Source organism: Schistocerca serialis, chromosome 4, assembly GCF_023864345.2.
Source record: "Schistocerca serialis cubense isolate TAMUIC-IGC-003099 chromosome 4, iqSchSeri2.2, whole genome shotgun sequence".
Classification (NCBI taxonomy): Eukaryota; Metazoa; Arthropoda; class Insecta; order Orthoptera; family Acrididae; genus Schistocerca; species Schistocerca serialis.
The window spans coordinates 117,429,867-117,456,186 of NC_064641.1; the positions used below are offsets into that span (position 1 = coordinate 117,429,867).

At 41.2% G+C, this 26,320-nt stretch overlaps 1 protein-coding gene across 2 annotated transcripts in view; it reads left to right on the forward strand.

The window, feature by feature from the left end:
* The first annotated feature begins 22,164 nt into the window (after positions 1-22,164).
* Positions 22,165-26,320, forward strand: part of LOC126473970 (COP9 signalosome complex subunit 1) — a 91,549-nt gene continuing 87,393 nt past the window's right edge. The window contains exons 1-2 of one of the 2 annotated variants that reach the window (XM_050101355.1): positions 22,165-22,317; positions 22,873-22,962. In XM_050101355.1, the coding sequence (XP_049957312.1) occupies positions 22,285-22,317; positions 22,873-22,962 (123 nt within the window). In that variant the 5' untranslated portion in view covers positions 22,165-22,284. Of the gene's footprint in view, positions 22,432-22,872; positions 22,963-26,320 lie in introns of both variants that reach the window. The other variant, XM_050101354.1, reaches the window with a different exon arrangement.

The window sequence follows — 26,320 nt, forward strand, 5'->3', positions numbered from 1 at the left end:
AATAGCACTTATAACTTCATGAGTATAAAGAGCTAGTCGTGTTTCACAAGAACGATATTTTCTGAAACCGTGCTGACTATGTGTGAATAAATCGTTTTCTTCAAGCTACTTCATAACGTTCGAATACAGTAGTATATGTTCCAAAACGCTACTGCAAATCGACGTTAGTGATGTGAGCCTGTAATTCAGCGGATTACTCCTATTTCCATTTTTGTGTATTGGTATGACTTGAGCAATTTTCTAGTCTTTAAACACGGAACTTTCTGTGAGCAAGCGGCTGTATATAATTGCTAAATATGGAGTTATTGTATCAGCATACTCTGAGAGGAACCTGACTGGTATGCAATCTTGACCAGAGGCCTTGCCTTTATTAAGTGATTTAAACTGCTTTGTTACACCGAGGATATCTACTTCGATGTTTCTCGTCTGGGCAATTGTCATTGATTGGAATTCAGGAATGTTTACTTCATCTTCTTTGGTGAAGTAGTTTCGAAAAACCGTGTTTAATAACTCTGCTTTAGTGGCACTGTCATCAGTGACTTCACCTTTGTGAACGCGCAGTGAAGGTACTGATTGCGTCTTGCCACTGGTGTGCTTTATGTATGACCAGAATCTCTTTGGGTCTTCTGTCAGATTCTGAGACAGAGTTTCGTTGCGGAAATTATTAAAAGCATCTCGAATTAAAGTACGCGCTATATTTCGAACTTCTGCAGAACTTTTCTGATCTTGGGGATTTTGCGTTATTTTAAATTTGGCATGCTGTTTTCGTTGCTTCTGCAACAGCGATCTTACCCGTTTTGTGTACCATGGGGGATCAGCACCATCACTTATTAATTTATGTGGTATATCTCTCAATTGCTGTCGATACAATCTCTTTGAAATGATTCCACAACTTTTCTACGTTTACATGATCAGATCGGAAGGAGTGAAAACTGTCTCTTTTTTAAATAGATATACTTTGCATTACTTTTTGATGGTTGTAGGAGTTACGGTATTCAGCCTAGCAGCTACTGCCTTGTGGTCGCTAATCCCCGTATGCATCACGATACTCACTATTTGCCCAGGATTATTTGTTGCCAAGAGATCAAGTATGCTTTCACAATCATCTGCACTCCGAGTGGGCTCATGAACTAATTGTTCAAAATAATTTTCTGGGAAAGCATGATTGATTGAATGCAGTCATTTACCATTTTTATATGTAACCAGTATGAAGCGCCTCTGTCAGAATCAGCAGGAGCAGCACCAGAGGTCAGCTAGGAAGAAGGCAGGGAATACAATAAAAATATTCCTGTACAATGTCTTTATTAAATTTTACATACAGATTTATGTACACAGAAACGACTCTTCCTTTCTTTTTGCTTGGTGTACTTTTAATAAGATCCAGCTTAACTTTTAACTTGTGCATGCATTATTATGTGGAAGCAGTAATGACAAATTACAATGTGGTAATTCTTGAAGCAGGCAGCGACACGACCAACACACATATACAGGCGTCTCATGCCACCTCACGCTCCACAGCATTTGGAACCCAAATAAAGAGTATCTTAGAATCATAGTGCACTAGTAAGAAAACAGGTCTAGGTAGGTGGACGGAGTGTATGTCAGCAATCTTTCTTCTCCCTATATTCCTATGTATAGAAGTAGTACTTTATCAAGTGAATGGATGACTACAAGTTTTAGCCGCAATAGAATTTTATAGCTGGGAACAGAATGGATCATGTAATTGTCCGTTTGCAGCACTGTTTAAGTATACTAAACACCAACAATCAATATTTACATTGCGCTCCACTGTGCTCTGCACCGTTCACTTCTATGCAGTATCAGTTAAAAAATAACGTATGGAACAGCTGCGGCATGGTGTTAGTCGCCAGAGTGCCGCCATCTTGGCTGTTTAGAAAATAAAATGATGCTTTACAGCTGCACCATCCAGGCCGCCATGCACTGATGCCATTTTTTGGGGTGCACTCAGCCTCGTGATGCCAATTGAGGAGCTACTCGACCGACTAGTATCGTCTCTGGTCAAAGAAAACCATCTTAACGACCAGGAGAGCGGTATGCTGATCACACACCTATCCTATCTGCATCCTCATCTGAGGATGACATGGCGGTTGAATGGTCCTGATGGGCCTCTTGTGGCCTGAAGTCGGAGTGTTTTTTTACAGCTGCAAGCAATGTCTTCTGTGGTAGTGAAATGTGTCAACATGGATTCCTCCAAATTAATGAACATCCCTCACTTAGTAGGGAGGAAACGGGACCAACCGACAAATGCTTTGGTTGTAATTATTACTGAATGACTTGGGCGATGTTGTACTAACATTGGCTGCATAAATTACACCGAAAATGATATGATCCATCGCAGGAAGAATTTAAATGAACTTACACTAGCTCAGAAACGTTTTGCAAAAACATTACACTAGTTAAAATGTGTGGTCAAGTGGACTGTCAGAAGTGATTAAAAAAGGAAGGTCAGTAATGTTAAAGATGGAGGTGTGTGGTTAATTTAAGTAGTATCCATGTAGTAAATTCTCCAAGTTCGTCACTGTGAGACATGGTGTCAAGGCAAAGCTACCATTTCTCCTGTATGGGAAAGATAATGTGATGACAAGAGAAATGTTGGAAGACATCGGCCTGGAAGCGTTGAATCTCATTTCAGACAAATATAGACATCCTGTGACTGCAACATATAAAGTGGAAGTGGCCCATGTTAAAATAGATGTTCTAATGCAAGAGCTGGCTGCAGTATTGGAGGATATTTGTGTATATGACCTTTAAAGCATTTTACATCACTACTTCTTTTTGTGCTCTAATTTCTATTCTCATAATTGATAAGGTAATGATGCATAAAAAGAAAAGTATGACGCATTTGTAAAAAACCAGTGGGTAATAAACGTATCTGACAAATGTTCACAGACTATATTTAACACAGCAAAACTTACAGAAATTGTAAAGGTCTGAATGCAAAGCCACAAAGAATGAATGAAGGAGCGATGCTCTTTTAACTTCTTCCTGTAAAATCATCTATTTCTTGTGAAATTTAAAATGTTCACAGTGAAGTACATGTTCGAAGATATTTCGGGATTGAAACGTTTCGTTGTAAACTTCACTCCACGGTATTTCGACTGGACACCAGCCAGTCATCTTTATGTGAGCCGTCAACGACTAATGAAGACGTTCTACGCTCTCCCTATATAGTGTGCTGACATGCCTCACATGCGTCAGAGTCACGATGACAGATGGACCACACTTCCTGGTAGCAGCGCCGTTCTGGTGGATCTGCAAAGATCAACTATCTTCGACATTGCCACTCACAGCAGCCACTGGGGTATTCTGGCGCCTTCGTCAGAAGCAAATCTCGGAGATGACGGGATTCCACGCATTATCCAGCTGGTAGCCGTTGTCAAGGTTCATTAGATTTTCCACGGTGTTTACTTCAACGAATTCATTTATAATGGAGTCCCAAAAAGATGTTGCTGTGGCCAAAATTAATGTTTTGTCATACTCCATTGAATGTCCGTTGGGCATACAATGTTCAACAATCGCAGACTTGCTGGGTTGCAAAAGGCAAATGTAGCGTTTATGTTGTGTGTAGCATTCTTCCACTGTGCATGTTGTTTATCCTATACAGGCCATACCACACAGGCAAGGTATTTTGTAAATTCCAGTCTTCCCCAATAACAAATTAACCTTCACCGGTCCCAGAAGGTCTGAAATTTTAGATGGTGCGCGGAAAATCACTTTCACCTGAAAATTACTAAGGATAAGTCCACTCATACTGATTTGTACCTGCACTCTTCAAATTGCCATCATCCATCCTAAACCATGGGTGTGCTTAAAACCCTGTACATAGAGCCTATACAGTATCGGATGCAGATAGTTTTCCTACAGAGATTGCACATTTAAAGACGGTGTCCAGATGCAATGGATTCTCTACCTGGCAAATTAACAGGGCATTCTCTCTGAAAACCAAGAACCAGGAAGTGGATAAAGAGGAGAATGTGCCAGCAAAGTCCCTAGTTTTTCTTCCCTTCGTTGGAAATATATCTACAGTGAATTAATTTACAAGAAAAGAACACGAGATAGAAATACTTCCAGCACAAAGAATCTGCATATGGATACTAAATTTGAACAGATTTCACGAAAAGGGACAGTACTTTGTTTCTTTACACATCGTTTAAACACAATTTCCAGAAGAGAATACGACTGTTAACGTAAATTGGACCAGAAACTGGTTAACTGGCTGAGCTCTGTTGTGCTGGATGGTTTTCCACACTGAAACCTACGAGTATTTCTCTATGTGCCACCTTCCACACAATATTGACAGACGTTCTACCATGTCATCTCAGTTTGATTTTCCTAAGGGAATCCACCAGTATGACACCAAATTTAGATGGAGATCCATCAAGAGAACACTTTTCTATCACATACCAAGTGGCATATCAACTCTTACAAAGTGGTCCACCTACAACAGAAATTCACCTTTCATTATCCAGTACTCCACTTTTTGGCTTAGAAATCACTTTTTGAACTCATCCTTGCTGTATTTAATCATAAGTTACACGAGAGCCTTTCAAAAGTTACCACATGCAAAATATTTTCACACACACACATGTTACAGTAGTACAGCTTAATATTTTCCACCTGAAAGAGACTATAATTTACAAACCTTTTGTGACCTCACTTGGCACCAGTGAGATCATGCATTCACACAAAGCTTCACATGTAAAATCGGTCTTAATCAACAACATATTTATCTATTTCACATGTGGATTTTATTACAATTGCAGCTAACAATCTCCACTTGTGAGACATCATAACTTACAATCCATTTGTGCCAGTGTTCAGCGTGATTGTGAGCATGATCTAACATAGTTTCTCACGAAAACGAAATTAAGATTTAACATCCATAATTTTTCTACACACGCATGTTTTGAATCTCACTATTACTTAAAATGCTAACGCTGTACCTTTGTATTGTGCATTGCAACCAAGTCCCGTTAGCTGCCATTCCAGAATGTTGGAAAAACAGGTGACCATTACTCTCCTTTGTGCACTGTGGAAGTCTGTCAAACTCAGCTTCCTTCCAAAGTGCTGTTTTTCTTGCCAACCTAATTCACCATGATTTGACCATTAGCTTGTGTCCTGTGGCACCTGCCAGCCTCTTCGGAGGAGTGCTCCACTCATTGTTGGTACACCTGCTTTAGGGGTGCTACAGCCTACCACCAGAGATGTCTATGCTATGCAAAGTATCCCAAACACCACAGACACTGTGGTTACAAGGAGTACAAAACGAAAATGAAGCTGACTTTCCCTCATTACAAAATAATTGGGTAGATACAACCTTTCCCTTCCTCAAATTTGTGTACATTCTCAAACTGACAGAATTAGTAAGTATGTACACTAAATGTAACATAAAGTAATGGGAGGGATCCACCAGGTGTCTCTCAGTAATTATACACGTTTTTTAATTTCAATCAACAGATACAAAATTTTGGTGGAAGTATAATAAAAAAATTTAAATCAAAGTGAGACCAATGTTTTAATTAGCAACTAAGTCTATTTTAGCCACATCAAACATGCATGTTCCATGATATGTACACATATCCAAGTACAGATTTTCAACTTTAAATCCCTCACCAACTTTTTGTTTTTCACACTGGGTGAGCTATGTCACTCCTTCTGGTAACTTTAAAATGTTTCTTGTCTAGTTTCATAGGATAATGATATAATAATTCAAATCATATCCATTAGTAACAGAGATAAGTGTTTAAAACGATTTTTGTGTGGGGTAAGTTTTACTTTACCTTCAAATAAAAATGTAAAATATACAAAAAGTTTAATTAATTGAATCTACAGTAGAACTTTTATACTTGATACTTCATTCTTTTGATAATTTCAGAACTATTTTTGCCTTTTAGAGCATTAGGAAAACATTGGAGTCGAAATGTTTACTTATTAGTTATTTTCAAATTGCTTATACTTTCACTTTTGTTTATCTGAGAAGGTAGATGGCTGCCTGAGCTACTGTCAGTCAGATTCTGCTATGAGGTACTGTAGAAGTCCAGCGATCGAAAGAAAGTTCTGACAAGCCAAGATTACAGCACGAAATTTGTGTGGGTGTGAACATGCAAAAGTTTGTTTTGTTGTATTTTGTTTTGTATTGTGGCTTGTCATTACTCATAAGTAGCGCCCAGAAACCATTCGAGCTGAACAGCCTACTGCTTGTTAATTGTTATTTCGTGGTTGTGCAGTAAGTTACAATTTTGTATCGTACCACATAGTTCTAAGAGTGTTGTTATAATGGAAATAAATGACAGGCCCATTCAGAAAAAAGTCTTAATCTGATTCATAGAGTTATCAAAAAACAAAGTGTAAGCCGAAAAAGGCAATGATAGTACTCACTGGCACTCAAAAAATCCATTTACATTGTAACACTGAGAGTGACTGAAATCAGCAGAAGATAATTACAGTCTCTTATAATGTACAGGCAGGACAGTGGGAGAAGCAAATGAAGCAGGAAATTAAGAATGGATTCACCCAGCTGGAGAAGCACTAATTGCACTTCATTGAACCCCTACTTATCAATTTACTTAAGATTCATTTGACACACTACTTCCCAGCCTAGTCTGTAAATGTTGGTTGATATCCTACTTTCATTGTCCAAATCAATTGTACATGCAACAAAGTTCACATCAAGATCTTTGAACATTTTACAGTTTACAAATACCATTCCATATGCTGCATTCACACTGAAACTATCTCTTGCGCAATGGTTACTCTATTGTCAATTTCGAAAATTTTGTATACATTTACTAAAGGAAATTTTGTAACAGTTTTATTTACTTTGTCAGCTTCTACTTTTTCAGCCTCTTAATCCCCTGCCTGCATGTACACTCTTTCAACCCTGTTTACATGTCTCATCTAGCTGTGATTGATTTATTTTATTGTCAGTTTTGAAAATTTTATGTTCATCTGAAACATGTTGATCTGTCTGTAGCAATACTTGCATTTACAGTTCCTTCACATTCTTTCACTTTCTTTATGCAGTCATTCTCTATCTGCTCTGTTTGATACATCATTTCATTATTATTATTAGCAGAACATGATTGTCCTACCGCCATCTCTGATTTACTCTGACAGGAATGACCAACTGGGGCCATCTGCTACTTAAAATTGTTTTATGATTTCCTCTCCTCTTGTACACCATATCAGTTTGGAATATTTAGATTACAAATTTTCTTTTACATCTCATATTTTGCTTCCTAACTAAACTTCCTAAACAAACTGAATCTATGTTACTACCTATTTTGTAATGAAATAAATCCATTTTTGGAAACAATTCAATTCTTAAGTCATGATGATGATTGCTCCAATCTGATTCTAATTTGCTACTGTCAATGCTGGAATTCAATATGGTGTTGGTGCACCCTTAGCCTTGATGGCAGCTTCCAGTCTCGCAGGCATACGTTCAATCAGGTGTTGGATGGTTTCTTCGGGAATGGCAGCCCATTCTTCACAGAGTGCAGCATTGAGGGGAGGTATCGATGTCGTTCGATGAGGCCTGGCACGAAGTCGGCGCTCCAAAACATTTCAAAGGTGTTCTACAGGATTCAGGTCAGGACTCGGTGCAGTGAAGCTCATTACAGGGGTCTTATTGCTTTGTAACCACTCTGCCAAAGGCCATGTATTATGAACAGACGCTCGATCGTTTTGAAAGATGCAATCGCCATCTCCAAATTGCTCTTCAACAGTGGGAAGCAAACAGGTGCTTAAAACATCATTGTAGGCCTGTGCTGCGATAGTGCCACGCAAAACAACAAGGGACACTAGCCCCCTCCATGAAAAACACGACCACACCATAACACCACCGTCTCCGAATTTTACGGTTGGCACTATACACGCTGGCAGATGACGTTCACCAGGCATTCGCCATACCCACCCTGCCATCGGAGCGCCATATTGTGTACCGTGATTCGTCACTCCACACAACGTTTTTCCACTGTTCAATCGTCCAATGTTTATGCTCCTTACACCAAGTGAGGCATCCTTTGGCATTTACTGGCGTGATGTGTGGCTTATGAGCAGCCGCTCGACCATGAAATCCAAGTTTTCTCACCTCCTGCCTAACTTTCATAGTGCTTACAGTAGATCCTGATGCAGTTTGGAATTTCTGTGTGTTGGTCTGGATAGATGTCAGTCAGCAGACGTAGTCGGCCTGTATGCTTTGATGCTGTACAAGTCCCTTCACGTTTCCACATCACTATCATATCGGAAGCAGTGGACCTAGGGACGTTTAGGAGTGTGGAAATCTCATGTATAGACATATGACACAAGTGACACCCAATCACCTGACCACGTTCAAAGCCCATGAGTTCCGCGAAGCGCCACATTCTGCTCTCTCACGATGTCTAATGACTACTGAGATCGCTGATGTGGAGTGCCTGGCAGTAGGTGGCAGCACAATGTACCTAATATGAAAAAAGTATGTTTTTGGGGATGTCCGGATACTTTCGATGACAGTGTAGTAGTTGCTGTTCCCATTACTGGTCATTGGCTGACTGAGACTTTGTGCACCATGCCTATTTATAGACACACATAATATGGAAAATCGAAATTTGACAAGATACTAGACTATTAAGTCCAATTGACACTGGCTGTCACGTCACAACATCATCAAGTCAGGGTTTATTCACACTGTCTGTCACGTCACATCACACCAGTTTGCTTAGCCCTATACTGAAAGGTGAAACTGAGGTTATGCATTAGTATCCGTGATACAAAAAGTCAATGTAAAGTATCTGAATTGAGGAACTACCAAAAAACTCTGTTAAAGCTCAATAGTGATCTTCTTTAACCAATGTTCTTGACCAGTTTTGTATGGGAAAGTGCTGAGAAGTGAAAAAACGTTACAGAACTTCGATATTTGTTTACTAGCGAAAATCTATTGTTCCAAACACATAAATCAAACTTTATAAGGAAAAAATAGAGCCTCTTTACTTTATCTAGCATTTTTTCTTACCTAATTAGTTAAGTCATAAACAACTGTATTTTTCTCCTTCATTAGGGCTGACTGTTTTACTTAAAATGCTGTTTAATCAAAACCGCTTTGTCAACTTAGGTTCTTATTTATATACCATGTAGACATCAGCTCAGTTCTGTTATTGTAAGGCCTAAATCATTTTCCCTTTCAGATATCTGATTTCGCTTGTGAAAGGGAACTCAATGAAAACAATATTCAAGTCGTCATGGAACATTCGCAATTTGCCACGGAAACAAAGCAAAATAATAGTATAAAGGTGAAGAAGAAACAAAAGCACAAGATCACCTACTACAACATTAGTGAGCGTCGCAAAAATAGGTTAACTTTTGATGTTAGCAGACGACGTCATCAAAATTTTTTCCCCAAGAAACCTCAAAATGACGTGACTGTGCGTTGACGGCCTGTGTGGATGTCACCATTTGAAATAAACTGTGTAATTTTTTGATGTAATATAACGTAATCAGGTGCAGTGTGATGGCCAGTGTGAATTGACCTTTGTTTTACACTCCTGGAAATGGAAAAAAGAACACATTGACACCGGTGTGTCAGACCCACCATACTTGCTCCGGACACTGCGAGAGGGCTGTACAAGCAATGATCACACGCACGGCACAGCGGACACACCAGGAACCGCGGTGTTGGCCGTCGAATGGCGCTAGCTGCGCAGCATTTGTGCACCGCCGCCGTCAGTGTCAGCCAGTTTGCCGTGGCATACGGAGCTCCATCGCAGTCTTTAACACTGGTAGCATGCCGCGACAGCGTGGACGTGAACTGTATGTGCAGTTGACGGACTTTGAGCGAGGGCGTATAGTGGGCATGCGGGAGGCCGGGTGGACGTACCGCCGAATTGCTCAACACGTGGGGCGTGAGGTCTCCACAGTACATCGATGTTGTCGCCAGTGGTCGGCGGAAGGTGCACGTGCCCGTCGACCTGGGACCCGACCGCAGCGACGCACGGATGCACGCCAAGACTGTAGGATCCTACGCAGTGCCGTAGGGGATCGCACCGCCACTTCCCAGCAAATTAGGGACACTTGCTCCTGGGGTATCGGCGAGGACCATTCGCAACCGTCTCCATGAAGCTGGGCTACGGTCCCGCACACCGTTAGGCCGTCTTCCGCTCACTGGCCATACACCACTGGTGATCGTCGAGGGGACACTGAATAGTGCACGGTACATCCAAACCGTCATCGAACCCATCGTTCTACCATTCCTAGACCGGCAAGGGAACTTGCTGTTCCAACAGGACAATGCACGTCCGCATGTATCCTGTGCCACCCAACGTGCTCTAGAAGGTGTAAGTCAACTACCCTGGCCAGCAAGATCTCCGGATCTGTCCCCCATTGAGCATGTTTGGGACTGGATGAAGCGTCGTCTCACGCGGTCTGCACGTCCAGCACGAACGCTGGTCCAATTGAGGCGCCAGGTGGAAATGGCATGTCAAGCCGTTCCACAGGACTACATCCAGCATCTCTACGATCGTCTCCATGGGAGAATAGCAGCCTGCATTGCTGCGAAAGGTGGATATACACTGTACTAGTGCCGACATTGTGCATGCTCTGTTGCCTGTGTCTATGTGCCTGTGGTTCTGTCAGTGTGATCATGTGATGTATCTGACCCCAGGAATGTGTCAATAAAGTTTCCCCTTCCTGGGACAATGAATTCACGGTGTTCTTATTTCAATTTCCAGGAGTGTAGTTATTAACTTAAAGACAGCAAAATTAAAGGATACAGGATACAACAAGCAGAGGAATAAATTTGTTTAAATGAGGTCGGTATGACTATGAAGTGGCAAAAATAATAGTTAAAATCAAATAATAGAAAACCCAGGAGGGAATAACAATATAATCAAAAGGACAAATTGCTACTCATCGTATAGAGGAGATGTTGAATCGCAGAGAGGCACAAAAAACAGACTACAACACACGCGTGCTTTCGGCGAAAAGGCCTACTTGTAACACAGAAAACACACACCCATTCTTGTAAGAATAGCTCAGACACACATGATTATTATCTCTGGCCACTACGATAACATATATATGGTGATTTAAATGAACATGGGGATTCCCAAAGTCCGACAAATGTTTCGAGTAAATGAAATATTTTAATTGGAATAATTAACGAAGTAACAAGTTGTTTTAGTATAAATTCGTTTTTTTGGAAACGGAACAATGGAACGGAATGTTAAAATATGCTTGAAAAGGTCCAGCAGAGCTCTGTCAAATCTCTCACTGATCGAATGAAGTGGTACCCTGGTGCACAGAGACACAGTGTGAAAACTGAACGTCATGCCTGTGTTGGAGATTCGTAGGTCTTTGAGATGTTCCACGAAGTCCGTCGTGTTGCGGATGTGGTGAACGCACTTTCCCACATATGGCGCTAAATATCTTTTTATGGTATGTGGCTGTAGGGTAGATGGTGCACCGATATTGCCCACGATCAGACGAAGCAGTACACCCTCTTTATGGATCTTGAATAATCCATGTAATCTGGATGAAACTGGTGCCCTAGCTTTCAGTTGCTTGACAACTTTTTCAGGCCACCTTGTTTTCCTAAGAACAGCCTTGGCTACTTGTTCACTCTTTCGATGGGGTCGTTCTCTTGTGGATTGTAAGCAGGGTTCTCTAGAAGTCGACAGATCTTCAGGTCAGAGTTGGTCGTCTGCAGTTTGAAGGCAGAAATCCCCTTGTCCACTGGTAACAACACTAAGTTTTCATCTTCTCACAAATTCTTAAGTACCATCTTCTTGTCTCTTAAGATTTTCGATTTGGGTGGCATGGCCCTGGTTAGCGCTCCACGTGTCTCTCTCCGAATCTCTTGTGCAACACTTGATGGTAGAGTGTTGACCACTTGCTCCACAGAGGTGATGAAGCCACAAACCGGTAGGTATCTACCAGTTCCCTACAAATGACTGCAAACTTGAGACTCCTTCCAAGTACCTTTAAGGTGGCGTCGTCTAATGTGCGACCACTCAGATTTACCACCTTGTGGGTTAATGTATTTGTTGCATATTGTTTTTCAAGCAATCAAATTTCGCCAGTTATCGAGCTATAGCACTGTGTTCGATGCATGCCACAAGTGACCATGATGTACCGTCCATCCTGTCCCAGTCCTCTGGTGCTAAGTGGTTTCCCGAGCACAGATGTAGATGTAGTAGCTCTCTAGAGGTGTCGTCCAGTGCATGCGCATTTCACAGATCCTTTCCCTTACCAGAGCAATCCTGTTAGCCGCCTTAGATGTATGTGATGTTTAATTTTGTCAAATGCAGGCATCACACATCCTTCTCTGTATCTGAGCAAGAAGTTAAATCAGCTCGCTATCCTCTCTTTGCACTGTAGGAGATTGTCCAATACCTTCATCTTCATGCACATTTCCTCTCCATAGAGTCTTGCAATACAATTCCTTAGACTTTCCTGGCGATTTGTTGTCATTAGGCAGAATTTTGCAGAGGGCATTAGGGGGATAGCTCTAGCGTTTGCCTTACGGCTGAGGAGAAACCTCTGAAAATCCTAGCTAGAACTGCTGGTGTTGACACTTTATGTGTTATGCTGGGATTGACTCCTATGGTATTTCTCTTGTTTTCAGCGATGATACTGGTCTTGTTGGTTGAATTCCTCCAACTCTTGAGGGCTTCTCAGAACGTTGCCTCTGCTGGGCACCTCGAACGTGTACACTGCTGTGGTCAACATTCTGGATGTTTGTCATGGATATCTGATGTTGTTTGTGTCTCACGGTGTTGAAGGTAGCCCCCTATTTGGGAGGACGATGAGACGAAGTTGATGAGCGCCGGTTTGGTACACTCATGACTCTGTTGGCTGAGAACGGTGGTTTGCCTCCCTCAGTAGGAGGCAGGCAGCCCACATCTCTACACAGAGCGCCATCCTAAAGTTGGACTCAGTCTCTACTAGGTCGGCGTCGACGCTACTGCGCCGGTCGTCTTCCTGCCTGATGGTTGATGTGCTGCCAGCTGCTACCGCGATGTCTTGCCCCTTGCTATAGGCCAACGCTGACTGCCTGGACTCTGCACTTGGCGGTCGGCTTCCTCCTCCTCTTCTCTCTCTGATGGAGGCGGCTGCTGTGCACGTGGGAGGCCGCTGCTGGCTCACCACAGCTCACCACCAGGGGCGAAGTAACGAGTTTTCCGAGTCTTCTTCCTCTTTGGTGGAATTTACGCTTGGTTTGACCGGCTTCTGCCGGTTTAATCTGGGCTGCACTGGAATTTGGCGACGTGTGGCCCGACACAGCGATCATTTGTCGCCATTTCTTCTTTTTTTTCTGTCACAATGCGCGGCTGTCATGCCCTCTCGAACACATCAAGCACCACAGGGCATTGCAGCAAAACTTAGTCACATTGCGTTCTCCCTGGTGCCTGAAGCACTGGGGCTTACGGTCAAGGCCAGGAGACGGAGCTTCCACTTGTATCCGGGCGTCTAGGAGCTTCTGCAGCGCAAAGATGTATTCTGCCATTTGTGTTGCCACTACAAACAGGGGCGGTTTCCGCCAGTTTTTTCCGGTTGTACAGCTTGACTGCTATTCTTGAGACCAGCACGCAACAGTCATTTCTTGGCTGCCGCCTCGTCACATATCCAGGACCATCTGCAGAGGAGCATCTTGGTCGTCTTTTCGCGCGTCTTTGATGGCATCTTCTTCTTCTCATCAGGCACTTTCGAGATGTGGGCGCCCATAGCACTCTTGAGTGCACTGTGATCGGCCATGCTCGCCGCTCGCAGCGCGATTGTGGCATCAGAGTCCACAGACCCGATACTGACCTCGTATTTGCAGCAGATGGCTACCTCATCGTACACTTCTGTCCATTGCACAATTTGTAGTGGGACGCGAAATCGAAGAGTCACCCATCCACCAGTGTCAGCCCAGTTTGCAGGTGAATATAAGTTTAATTTAGTGTTTTGTTTATGTATTTTCTAATATTTGTAATGTTTGTGAATTATCTAAACTTTTGTATTTATTTTTATGTTTCATGTACGGAGAGGGCGACGCAACGAACGGAGACAGCATCTTCACTGCCGGGACCAGAGAGAAAATTGCTGGCCACTATACGTCGCGGGTCGACAGCCAAAGAGCAACAGAAGATCCTGAAACCGAGTTTTTGCTTTGTGCTTCTAAAAACTCAAAAAATAAGAATTTGTCATGTTTCTACAACAATGACGTCATAGAAAGTTTAATCATGTTGTAAATGTTCAGTCCTATCTTGTCAAGGCTCATGTTCACGTCTATATGTAGTATATATGAAGATAATAAACTAGTGTATACTACAAAAGTTTAAATACATGTTCCGAAAATTTATTTATGAAGAATTATATTAAGGAAGAAGTATTACTGATTTATTTGATAAGATTGTTAATTTTTGACAATGTTCATCGCGAGTTTGAGTCTTAAAAGTTTATTCAATGTGGTTTTAATATTTATTAAAGCAGATAACTTGCATTAATATAATTTCTGAGAAGAAACAAACGACATCTAAATTGAATAAAGTTTGCGCAAACCAATTGGACTGAGTGACGTAATTCTACACATATGACTCAAATGATGATGTTTTAATTACAGTTTCGTTCAAGAACCATTCAGAGACAACTTTAAAAGAATTTAAATAATTTTGAACTGTTTTGTAACTGACATAGGTGACGAAGTCTGCACATGGTCATATGTCAAAACAAAATCATTTAAACAAAACTCACGTCGTTACACTACACATTGCATTTGATGTATAGACGAGGGACAAGTATGATATCGTCATCTGTTGTCTGTCGATCGCCAATCTCGATGAGCTGCACGACTGAAGGCTCAACTGCTCAATCAGCTTTATTCTGTTCACCTCGTCCGACAATGCTGTGGTACAAAACACAACAGATTTTCTTTGTGTCGTGAAAACTACACCAGACAATCTGCTCCTCACGCTCACCACAGCACAAACACTCTGTCACAGCTCTTTGTCAGCCTTGCTAGCATAGCGCAGTGCAGACACAATGCCTTGCTGACTTAGGCTGAATTGTCCCTTTGCTGACTGGAACCATATTTATTCCTGGGTGGTGCCTGGCGTTCACTACGCCATCTGCGACCCCTGCGGCTGTTTCTTTCAGTCGTCAACGTCTCCAGGCGTTCGCTCTTCCGTCCGTGTCCATTGCAGCTGTATTCCGCGATGGTGACCGTCCCATGGCGTTTCGGATCAGGTTTACACCCGCCAGGCGCATTCCTAGCACTACGTTGACTCTGCAGATGTTCCTTATGCTTTCGCGAGCACTGCAGCTTTCTCTCATGGCCATGTCATCCTCCTGGCAGTCTGAATTTGGTACGCGACTGCGAAATGCGCTTTCTGCGGTATCAGGCTGATGTTGGAGTTACATATTATGTCAACTATCGCTGTAGCAATCCCTTTTGGGGGTAACCGCAGTCTAGTGTTCCGTATTATGCATGCTCCCAGTTTGTGCGATGCCTGAGGTTTCAAGTGGTTGATGTTCCCCATCTCGTCCATGGCTACTGCGGCTGTCTCCCAAGGAAGTAGTTGCTGCCTGGTGCTTCATATGAGGTTTGATCCTGTTAATTACACTACCATTCACCTGAGATTCCTTACCAAAGAAGGGAACTTCCATCCATTGTTTCTGTAGTAATTACAAAGCCGGATTCCACTCCGCACTGATCTAGTATTCTGATTTCCAACTGATCAGGTTCTCAACCATCTCGATTTCAATAGATTCATTGATGACAGTACCCTAGAATCAGGGGGTTTGGTTCAAATGGCTCTGAGCACTATGGGTCTTAACTTCTGAGGTCATCAGTCCCCTAGAACTTAGAACTACTCAAATCTAACTAACCTTAGGACATGACACACATCCATGCCTGAGGCAGGATTCGAACCTGCGACCGTAGCGGTCGCCCGGTTCCAGACTGAAGCGCCTAGAACCGCTCGGCCACTGCGGACGGCCAGTCAGGGGGTTTGAGCCAGGGTCCTGGTTTCGTTATAATTCCGGGTGTATTCAAGATTAAGGCAATGTTCTGCTATTGCTGATTTAGTAGCCTGTCGTAGTGTCATATGTCTTTGCTGTTCCTTACATCTTCCAGCCACAGTTCTGGTGGTTTGATCAATGTAAGACACACCTCATTCACATGGTATATTGTAAATACCAGATTTTCTTAATCTGAGATCATAATTGGCCATTGCGAGAAGCGCCCTGATCTCGCTGGGTGGGAAGAACACACTTGTCATTTCTGAACACCAAACAGTGGGTAACATGCAACCCCAACAGCAGTCTGATGCTACAAGAATTCAGAACGCCAGGAGGATGACATGACCAAGAGAGAAAGCTGCAGCAGTCGCGAACAGCACAAGGAACGCCTACAGCTTCATGATAGTGAGGAACGCCCATGGAGGGCGCAGATCTAATATGGAACGCCAGGTGAGGCAAGAGCGAACGTCTGGAGATGGATACGACCGCAAGTAACAGTCATAGTGGACGCTCACGGCACAGTGAACACCAGGCACTGCCCAGGCATCAATACAGGATAGCAAAGCGGCCAGTCTCAGTTACTACATCGAAATAGCGTGCTGGGTACTGGTAGTACACCCATTCCTACGAGATGACAACGAATTGCGAGAAAAGTCTAAGAAATTATTTTGCAAGACCCTAAGGGGAGGAAATGTGCATGAAGATGAAGCTCTTGGACAAGTTATGACAATGCAAAGAGAGGATGGTGAGCTTGCATAATTTCCTACTCACATGCAGAGAAGGAGACATGGTGCCTCTATTTGCCAACATCACATATATCTAAGGCAGCTAACAGGATCAAGCATCGTGCTAGTAATGCTCTGGTAAGGGAAAGGATCCGTGACATTCGGCCTAGACTGGACGTCTCCTGCAGGGAGTTATTAAAGATCCATAACGTGTGTGTACCACTTCATCCGATTGTGAGTAATATTGGTGCAGTCACCTACCCTTCGTAAAGAAGATGTTTGTAGCATATGTGGGGAAAGAGTGTCCACCACATCCGCAACTCCTCAGACTTCTCAGAATGTCTCAAAAGCCTACGAATCTCGAACACAGACATCATGGTTAGCTTTGACGTTATGTCTCTATTCACCAGGGTACCACTTCAGAACACACGATTTGATCAGTGAGAGATTTGATGGAGCTCTGCTGGATCTTTCCAAGTATACTTTAACGTTAACTTACTTCCTATGTGAAGGCTAAATCTATGAGCAGACTCGAGGAGTAGCGATGGGTCGGCCCTTATCTCCAGTAGTGGCTGATCTCTTTATGGAGAAATTCGAGGATGAAGCTCTTACAATCGCTAACTACCAGTCGATGTGTTTCGTCAGATGTGTTAATGATACATTCGTCGTCTGACCACATGGATGGAAAAGACTGAACTCAAGACATCCCAACATTATGTTCACCATAGAAATAGCGAATAATGGTCAACTCCTGTTCCTGGATGTCATTGGGAGGAGGAACGCATGGGGGAAATTCAGCCACAATGAGTATAGGAAACCAACTCACAATGGCGTGTATCTACAGGTTGACTGCTGCAACCATTCAACGTAGAAGAACAGGGAGCTCGGAACGATTGTACACCGAGCCAAGACAGTGTCTGACACAGGCAGCAGGCAGCTTCACAACAGAGCTACAACATCTTCAATGTGTGCTCATGGACAACAGATATTCAATGAGAGATATCTGCAAAGCATTACATGCCACCAGACGACCTAATACAGAAGAGGAACAAGAAGAAGAGACTAGGAAGGTAGCCTTTCTACCATCAGGGCCTGTCTTGGCTAAGATCAGCAGCACCCTGAAGAAACATGAAATCAGAAGTGTGTTCTGCCCACCCAGCAAGATCAGGGCGCTTATTGGAACGGTCAAGGACAATCTGGATTAAGAAAATGTGGTATTTACCTTATACCTTGTGAATATGGTACGTCTTACACTGGTTGAACCACCAGAACAGTGGACATACGATGTAAGGAACACCAAAGACATATGAGGCTACGACAGGTCACTGAAACAGCTGTAGCAGAACATTGCCTTGGTCTTGAATGCACAACGAATTATGACAAAACTAGAATCCTGCCTCAGGCCCACATATTCTGGGATAGTGTCATCACTGAGTCTATTGAAATCAAGATGGAAGAGAACCTGATCAACTGGGAAACAGGATATCAGCTCAGTATGGCGTGGAATCCGGATTTGGAACTACTACAGAAACACACAAAAATTTTCTTTCTCTGGTAAAGAATCTCAGACGACCAGGGACGTAATTAACAGGATCTGACGTCGTACAGAGCACCAGGTGGCAACTGACTCCTCTAGAGACAGCTAAAGTAGTCATGAAGGAGATGGAGAACATCAGCCATCTGAAACCTCAGGCACCGTTCAACCTGGGAAAAGACATAATACAGAACACCACAGCAGCTACTCCCACAAGGGATTGCTGCAGTGTTCGCAGACATAATATGCAGCTCCAACACCAGCCTCATGCCACATAAGCACGTACTGAATTCAGAATGCCAGGAAGAACACATGGCCAAGAGAGAAAGCTGCAGCGGTCGCGAGCAGCATAAGGAACGTCTGCAGTGCTACGGCAGTGCTCATGACGGGCGCGAACCTAACACAGAGCTCCATGGGATGGCCACCACTGTAGAAGACAGCTGTAACAGATGCAGACAGAAGAGCGAGCGCCTGAAGACGTTGACGACCGCAAGTAACAGCCACAGTGGGCCGGAAGGTGTAGTGAACACCAGCACCTCCCAGGTATAAATATGGGACCCGCTCAGCAAAGAGCGGTGTTCAGACACAACCACTCATCTAACGACCCACTTTCCGAACTGATCGATAGCATAACCAAAGTATTCGACCAGGGACACTGCACACTTGCAGTGCTCCTGTGTTAACATGGGTATACCAGCTAAAGCCATCAGAGTAATCAAAGCGTACATCACAGAACTGACCTGCAGGGTGCATGTCGCCACCCATAATTCTGAAGCTTTCACCCCACAAGCTGGTGTCCCTCAGAGTTGCATCTGGTCCCCAGTCTAGCACATCCTACACACTGCTGGCATACCTACCATGAAAACAGAATACGAAACAATAGGTCTCTACACAGGCGATACAGTCTGTTCTTGCACTGAATTACAGATAACAACAATACAATGTAAGACATACTTGTTCTTTCTCTGCCTAGGCAAGTGGATGATCAAATGGAGGAAACTACCTAATCTCACAAAAACACGGATAGTCCTTTTCACACACAGACACCTAACCAAAACAAGACAATAAAAAGAAGACGACATTCACCTAACACTATGGGAAAACCCCTTAAGCCAAAACGATGCTGCCAGATGGTCTGCGATCCATCTTGACAAACACCTGGAATGGAAGACTCACCTAAGTCGCCTCCTAAACAAAGCTAGACTCCAACAAGTGCAAGATTCTGACAAGTGTAAGGTCACTTCAGTGGCTGCAACACACAAAACGCACTGCGTGCCTATGAGACTTTCATGCACCCAATCCTGGCATATACTGCAGCCCCCCTGGGAGGCATACATGCATCAATAGGAAATAGACCTTACAGCACAGAAAGGAGATTCCTTCACAGCGTTGCAACACTCTCCCAAATCATACCCAGCACTGAGGTCTACCAAAAAACAGTGTAGAACCCCTCCAAGTCAGGTTGGCCAGATTCAGCACAAGGTATGGAAAACATATATTAAACAAAAGGCCCAACATAGAAGGCCACATTGCCACCAACCAAAGAACGCAACAAAAGCCTGTATTCAAGTACGTCATCCTATCCCTCACACTAGCCCAGAACACTGCTACAATGTACCCACACCATCCTGGAACCTCTCACTGCAAACACTACAACCCACCACCCCTCTCCCTCCCACACATCTACATGAGAGAACAGGTGACTGAAAAACACACACACACACGTACACACAGAGCACCATGGCCACAACAATCTCAAGACATTGCCAAGGACGACTCAAGGACCAATCACAGTCAATCAACTCTGACCTATGTAAGTAGTAGTTCATACACCTCACCTCTGTACAAACACTTTACCTGAACTCCATACACATTTGAAATGTCCTAACTCTTCCTTTCTCCTCACATCACTCTCCATAAGCACTATACTACTGTCAATATATTGTAAGTAATGTACATCAAAAATATTTCAGTTAACTACATTCAGAAAATAAAGAAAGTGCAAAATAAAAATGTGATATTCGTAAAATTTTTCTAGTAATCCCTTAATAAATTGCATCAAAAATTATAATATAGTCTCAATTAATTATATTGTAAATTTATAATAGTCTCTAAATGCATTATGCTCTATATTGCAAGAAAAAGTAAATAAATGCAATAAAAATAAATTCTAAAAATCCATGGGCTGAAAAGGGTAAACAACAGCCCACTCTGTCCCCTCCTCAGAACAGAGTATGAAAAAAAAGAAGCAGAGAGATCAGTGTCTGGGAATACCTGAGAAAGACACCAAGTTACGATGTCAAAATATCATACTGGGAAGATGAGGACCACTGACAGCATACCCGATTGTATGAGATGACAATGAGTCACTGGGAATGTCTGAAAAATTGTAAAGATGCAGCTCTTTGCTCATTGAAAATTTCACATTCTTTTTGTTTGCATATGTAGTAACCTGTGAGTATTTCTTTAAGTAAAACATTTCTATGTGAACCATCTATAAGCCTACTACTTTCTTTTGTATTTGGAAAATTACACAGTGAATAATCAAGTGTTGTGACTTACTATTTGAACAAGAAATTAGATATTACAAGTAACTATTGCGGACTTGTTATTAACAAAAAGAGATCAAACAAGGGAAAAACCAATATTGATGTCAGAGGTGGTATGCAAACAAGTAGGACAGTCCCACCATGCTCTGTTACAAGTGGCAGTAATATGAGGTTCCTTACGCAAGCTTCCTAAATCTCGTTTTCTTTTATAAAGTGTTCGATTTTGAAAACAAATATTTTTTTCTTTAGTTTACCAAGAGATTCTAAAGGGAACAATAAGAACTGTTAGTAATTATTTTAAGAATGGAGAAAAAGAAGTTGGCTGCATAGTAGGGAGGTATTGAGAAGAATAGTAGAGCAGAGATAACTATTAATTGTAATTAGAATAAACTCTATAGAGTATTTATTAATAAAGGAGAGAGAGTGTGTCTTGTAAAAACAGTCTTAGAAGGATATATAGCATGACGGTTGGGAAAGAAGAGATTTCAGATTCTGAACGATGTCCTGGAAGGCAGAACATATAGCAGCATTAAGAAGGAAGTGATGGGCTGTCAGTAAAGAGAGAATCAAAGAGGCTGCTAACCAGGGCTAGTTTAAGCCTCAAGCAACACAGGCAGCCACTTGGCGTGCCAAGCTGAGAAGGGAATCAGAGGCGCCTACATGAAAAATTTCTGTACGGGGTGCAACTTAATTAGCAGCGAAAACTGGCATGAGTAAAAGCACGCCCCAGGGGTGAGGGGAAGAAGGGCGCCACATTGTATATCGTATGTGCGGGAAAATGTTCTCGAACTGGCACTGCTACTAACATAGTAGAAAACTAATAATGATGATGATGACGAATAAATGTTAGTTGTTGAAGTTCGTATGAACTTTATTTCCTCTGTAGTAAGGGACTACGGAATTTCTCTTAACTGTATAACTCTAATAAAGCATACCTATTTACAGGTTACAGTTTTTGGGTATAAACTTTTTTGTCTCTTTCATATGCGTTAAAGCTTCACTATTTATTTTCTGTAATGTTAGGTATGACAACTTTATATTGTTGCCCGAAAAATGTTAGTTCCAAAGTTACGTGACTAAGTGGTCGATAACCAAGTGTGTCTTATGCTTGCATTTTGTTTCTGATTATGAAGATAAGTGATTCAGTGAGAATAGCGGTATTTGCTTTTCGATTTATAATAAGAAATATGTTGACTTTTGCTTGGTTACCGTATCGCTCCTAGTTCACGTTTACACGCTACTGTGACACAAGAACACCTCGATCATCTGTCACTTCTTTGGAATGTGTAGATAAAATCCACTGCAACATCAATAATATTCTCGTTACTTATAATTTAGCAATAAGTTAAATTAATTCAGAATATGAACAGTTATGTAACATATTCTGCTGTGAAAATTTTGTAGGAGGACCCAGTGATAATCTTCCAAATAAGTTGAAGTCTATATCTTTGATCAAGTGTCCGCAGTTTACATCAAAATGCCGCTGCCGATGCAGTCAGCTTTGTACCAAGTGAGTGTGGAAGGGGTTGAGAATTGACAGAAAAGAGAAGTTAATTGTTTTGTGAGAAATCTCGAATTTTGTTTTGCTATGCGGCGCCTCGCGAAGTATTTCAGTGACAGCCATGCAAGTATAGTTCGTGATTTTCAATGAAAATCTTAATATGATTTGATAATAATGTGTCGTAACCTCAAGAGGCAGTATGTCATTCGTCTATTTGCATACATTGAATTGTTTTATCAGAGTTGTATCGTCGTTAGTAATTCTTCACGCTTGCGTAGTACAGAAAAGTGCAAAGAGGAATCGATTTGGATATAAGCAGATCTCTAAGGCAGTAAACGCAGAGCTGTAATATAAACACATACTATTAGAGATTGGTGCTGTCAGTGAAATGCGTGTTTTTCTTTCGAAGAGAGATGTTGTTTTTGTTACTATTTGATTTTCTTTGGTCATAATTAGTAAACTCTGTGATCATAACTTTGACCGTGTAGCGTATACTATGAGGTTAATTATCACTCATCGGTGTTGGATAGAGTCTGTTTAATGTTGGGAGTATTTGGTTTTCAGAGTCCTGTTGAGCCAATGCAAGTAGATGCACCTCCGGAGGATAACGATAATAATGAAGAGGAACCATATATTGTGGAAAACCCAACGTTGGTGAGTAGTAATACAGACTGCTGATTTGAAATTACATCATCTATATAAGGGCGTGTATAAAGTATATGGAATATAGCGTATACGGTATTGCTGGTGTGAGTAGAAATGAAAAATCTAAGTTTGATTTTGGTCCAGCTGTTTTATGCTGCCCAGTGGATAAAAAAAGAAAAGACTGGGTAGTATTACTGTAAGGAAGTTGTTCAGAAACATGTTAACCAACACTGGCATTAAATTATACTTTTTAACTGGGTTGTTATCGTTGTCATTAGCTCCTTTATGCAATTGAAGATATGGATGTTCATCTTTGTCCTTTGGCACATTGTTCTCAACAGTACTCTATCTCGGCATAAGACACTCTGTTGAGAGATTTGGCACATGCTCTGCTCATTTGTGATTTGAATGTGAGCTTGTCAAGAACAAGTAAGGTGTTTTCCGATTGAGCCTGTAAGATGTTATTAGTGTTAGATGCTGATATGCAGTTCTACCTGCATTTGTTTACATATTTTGTTGGCCTATGGTTACACAAAGTATCGGAATAGCAGTAAATCTTGAACATACTTTACTTAAATGTATTTTGAAAGTGAACAATGGTTTACAGTGTGTGTGTAATTTCCCAAACATGAAAGCCAAAGTCATGCTGTTGACAGAAATAAATTGTATGGTATATTTGTCCCTTATTCTTGTACCTCAGCAATTACCGATAGTGTAACAGTGATTTTCTTGCCTCAGTTAAAGGTTTTGGAATAAATGCTATTGTGACATCCCAGTGTAGGAGGCAAACAAGCTGTAGTATGTAGTGCAGTAAAGGAAAGTGTGACTTAGATTAGATTTACTTTCATTCCAATTGATCCGTAGTGAGGTGGTCCTCCAGGATGTAGAACATGTCAGAAAAACAACAGTACATGACAAATATTTACAACTCAAACAAATAAGCTAATGTACCATTCCACAGGTCCCAAGTGGAATGATAGTCATTTTTTTATGAACACTATGTGAAAGAATCATTTTACAAATACTAACGCACTGAATTTAAAATATGAAAAGTTTTTATTTAGTTATTTATAAGGTAATAAACGTGTAATACAACTACTATAATATCTGTTTATAATGAACACATTACTGCACTGAAATTCTGCAGAAGTTATATTTCTCCCACGTGGAATGTTTCCCTGTACACACACACACACACACACACACACACACACACACACACACACACACACACACATCAGTTGGTTCTTCTGAGAAATTCATCAATGGAGTAGGAGGAGTTGGCCACCTATAAATCCTTTAGGCTTCTCTTGAACCGAATTTCATCGGTTGTTAAGTTTTTTATGGCTGCTGGCAAGTTATTGAAAATGTGTGTTCCTGAGTAATGCACACCTTTTTGTACAAGGCTAAGTGACTTTAAATCCTTGTGAAGATTATTCTTATTTCTAGTAGCCTATTGATTCCATAAATTGAGCTGTTGGTTTGAAAAAGTAATATATTTTTAATGAGAAATTTCATTAAAGAATAAATATATTGGAAAGCAGTAGTTAGTCTCCATAGTTCCCTAAATAGGCTTCTTCAGGATGTTCTTGAGTTGAAACCACATATAACTCCTACTGCACGTTTTTGTGCCCAGAAAACTTTAGCTCGGCTTGGTGAATTACCCCAAAAAATAATCCCATATGACATTATGCATAGTATGCCAGCTTTTTAATTTTTATACATCCTATGTCTGACACAATTCGCATTGCAAATAGAGATCTGTCAAGACGCTTCAGCAGTTCTGTGGTGTGTTTTTCCCAGTTGAATAATTAAATACACACTTTGATGCTAAAATGATGGTTTCTCGAGCAATCACACATTCACAGTAATTGGGATGAAGAATAGTAGAAATTACAGCATCTATAAAGTAAGGTTAGGGCTATTACTGAATGAGGTGGCACATTAATTCCCTGGAAGATTTAATTGTTCCCTGATTGCCAAAAACTGATTATGGCAAATGCTAGAATGGCTTTTGAAGTTTTAAGAAATAAATGCAACAGGAGACTAACGAATTATCTCACTTACTTACACACAAAATATATAGAATAAAACACTGCTGACACTTTGCATCAAATTATATTTCTGAGTAGATACTCTGTGCAGTGAGGCAACAACCTTAAGTAACAATTTGACCAGTAACTGGTGCTTGTGCAGTATTATTTTTCAATAAAGAGTAAAATAAGTGTTTTAGAATGTAGATATTTCTTTTGTTCAAAGTATCCATGAATAATTTAGTATGAAAATGTCCATTTTTAAAAGTCGTATCCATCCCTGAAAATGAAAGACCAGTAACAAAATCTAGTCTATACAACACGAAGTTATAGTTGAACAGAACAATAGATGTTTCATTAGGCTACATGATAAGGGCATATTAGATCTGAATGTGCACAGAACAAAACATAAAATTTGTAACAAATGTTGTGTAACTGTGTGTGAAACTGTGTAGATGACTGAAAAGGCTTTTCTGACAATTAAGAACATGCAAATCATAATATTAGTACTGGAATCTGGGGACAAATATTGTTATTGTTCTGTGCACATTATATTGTTAGTTATGGACATTGTCTGCAGTCTGCATGCCTATTTTGTTTTTCTGCATGTAGGTACTTTCCGAGGCCACTTACGTACATGAGGTCTCGAAAGTAGACTGCAAAATTTCTGTCCCTTTGATTTGACAGAGCTATGAAAAACCTAAGGCGGAACAAGACACATACAGTATGTGACATTTCCTCAGAATTATTGAGAGACTTGGGAGAAACCATACTTGACAAAACTATTCTTAGTATAACAGATATGAGACAAGTAAAATACCATCCTACTTAAAGGTGAATTTCTTTATCTGAATTCTAAAGAAGACTTGTGCTAACAGTTGAGAGTAGAACTGAACCATCAACTTGATAAGTTATGGTTGCAAAATACTGACACATATTATTCATAAAAGAAGGGGAAGACTGGTAGAAGCAAACTCCAGGGAAGATCAGTTTGGATTCCAGACAGATGCAGCTACACTCGACGCAATACTGACCATATGACTTATTTTAGAACATAAATTGTGAAAGGCCAACATACGTTTATACTATTTGTACATTTAGAACATGATTTTTGACAGTGTTTACTTTAATACACTCTTTGAAATTCTGTAAACAGCAGGCATAAAATACAGGGAGTGATAGGTTATTTACAGATTGTGCTGAAACTAGACTCCAGTTCTAAGAATCAAGGGAAACAAAAGGAAATTACCAGTTAAGCAGGGACAAACAGGATTCATTCTGTACATTGACTTAACAGTAAAAGAAATCGAAGAGAACTTTGGAAAGTTCAACAA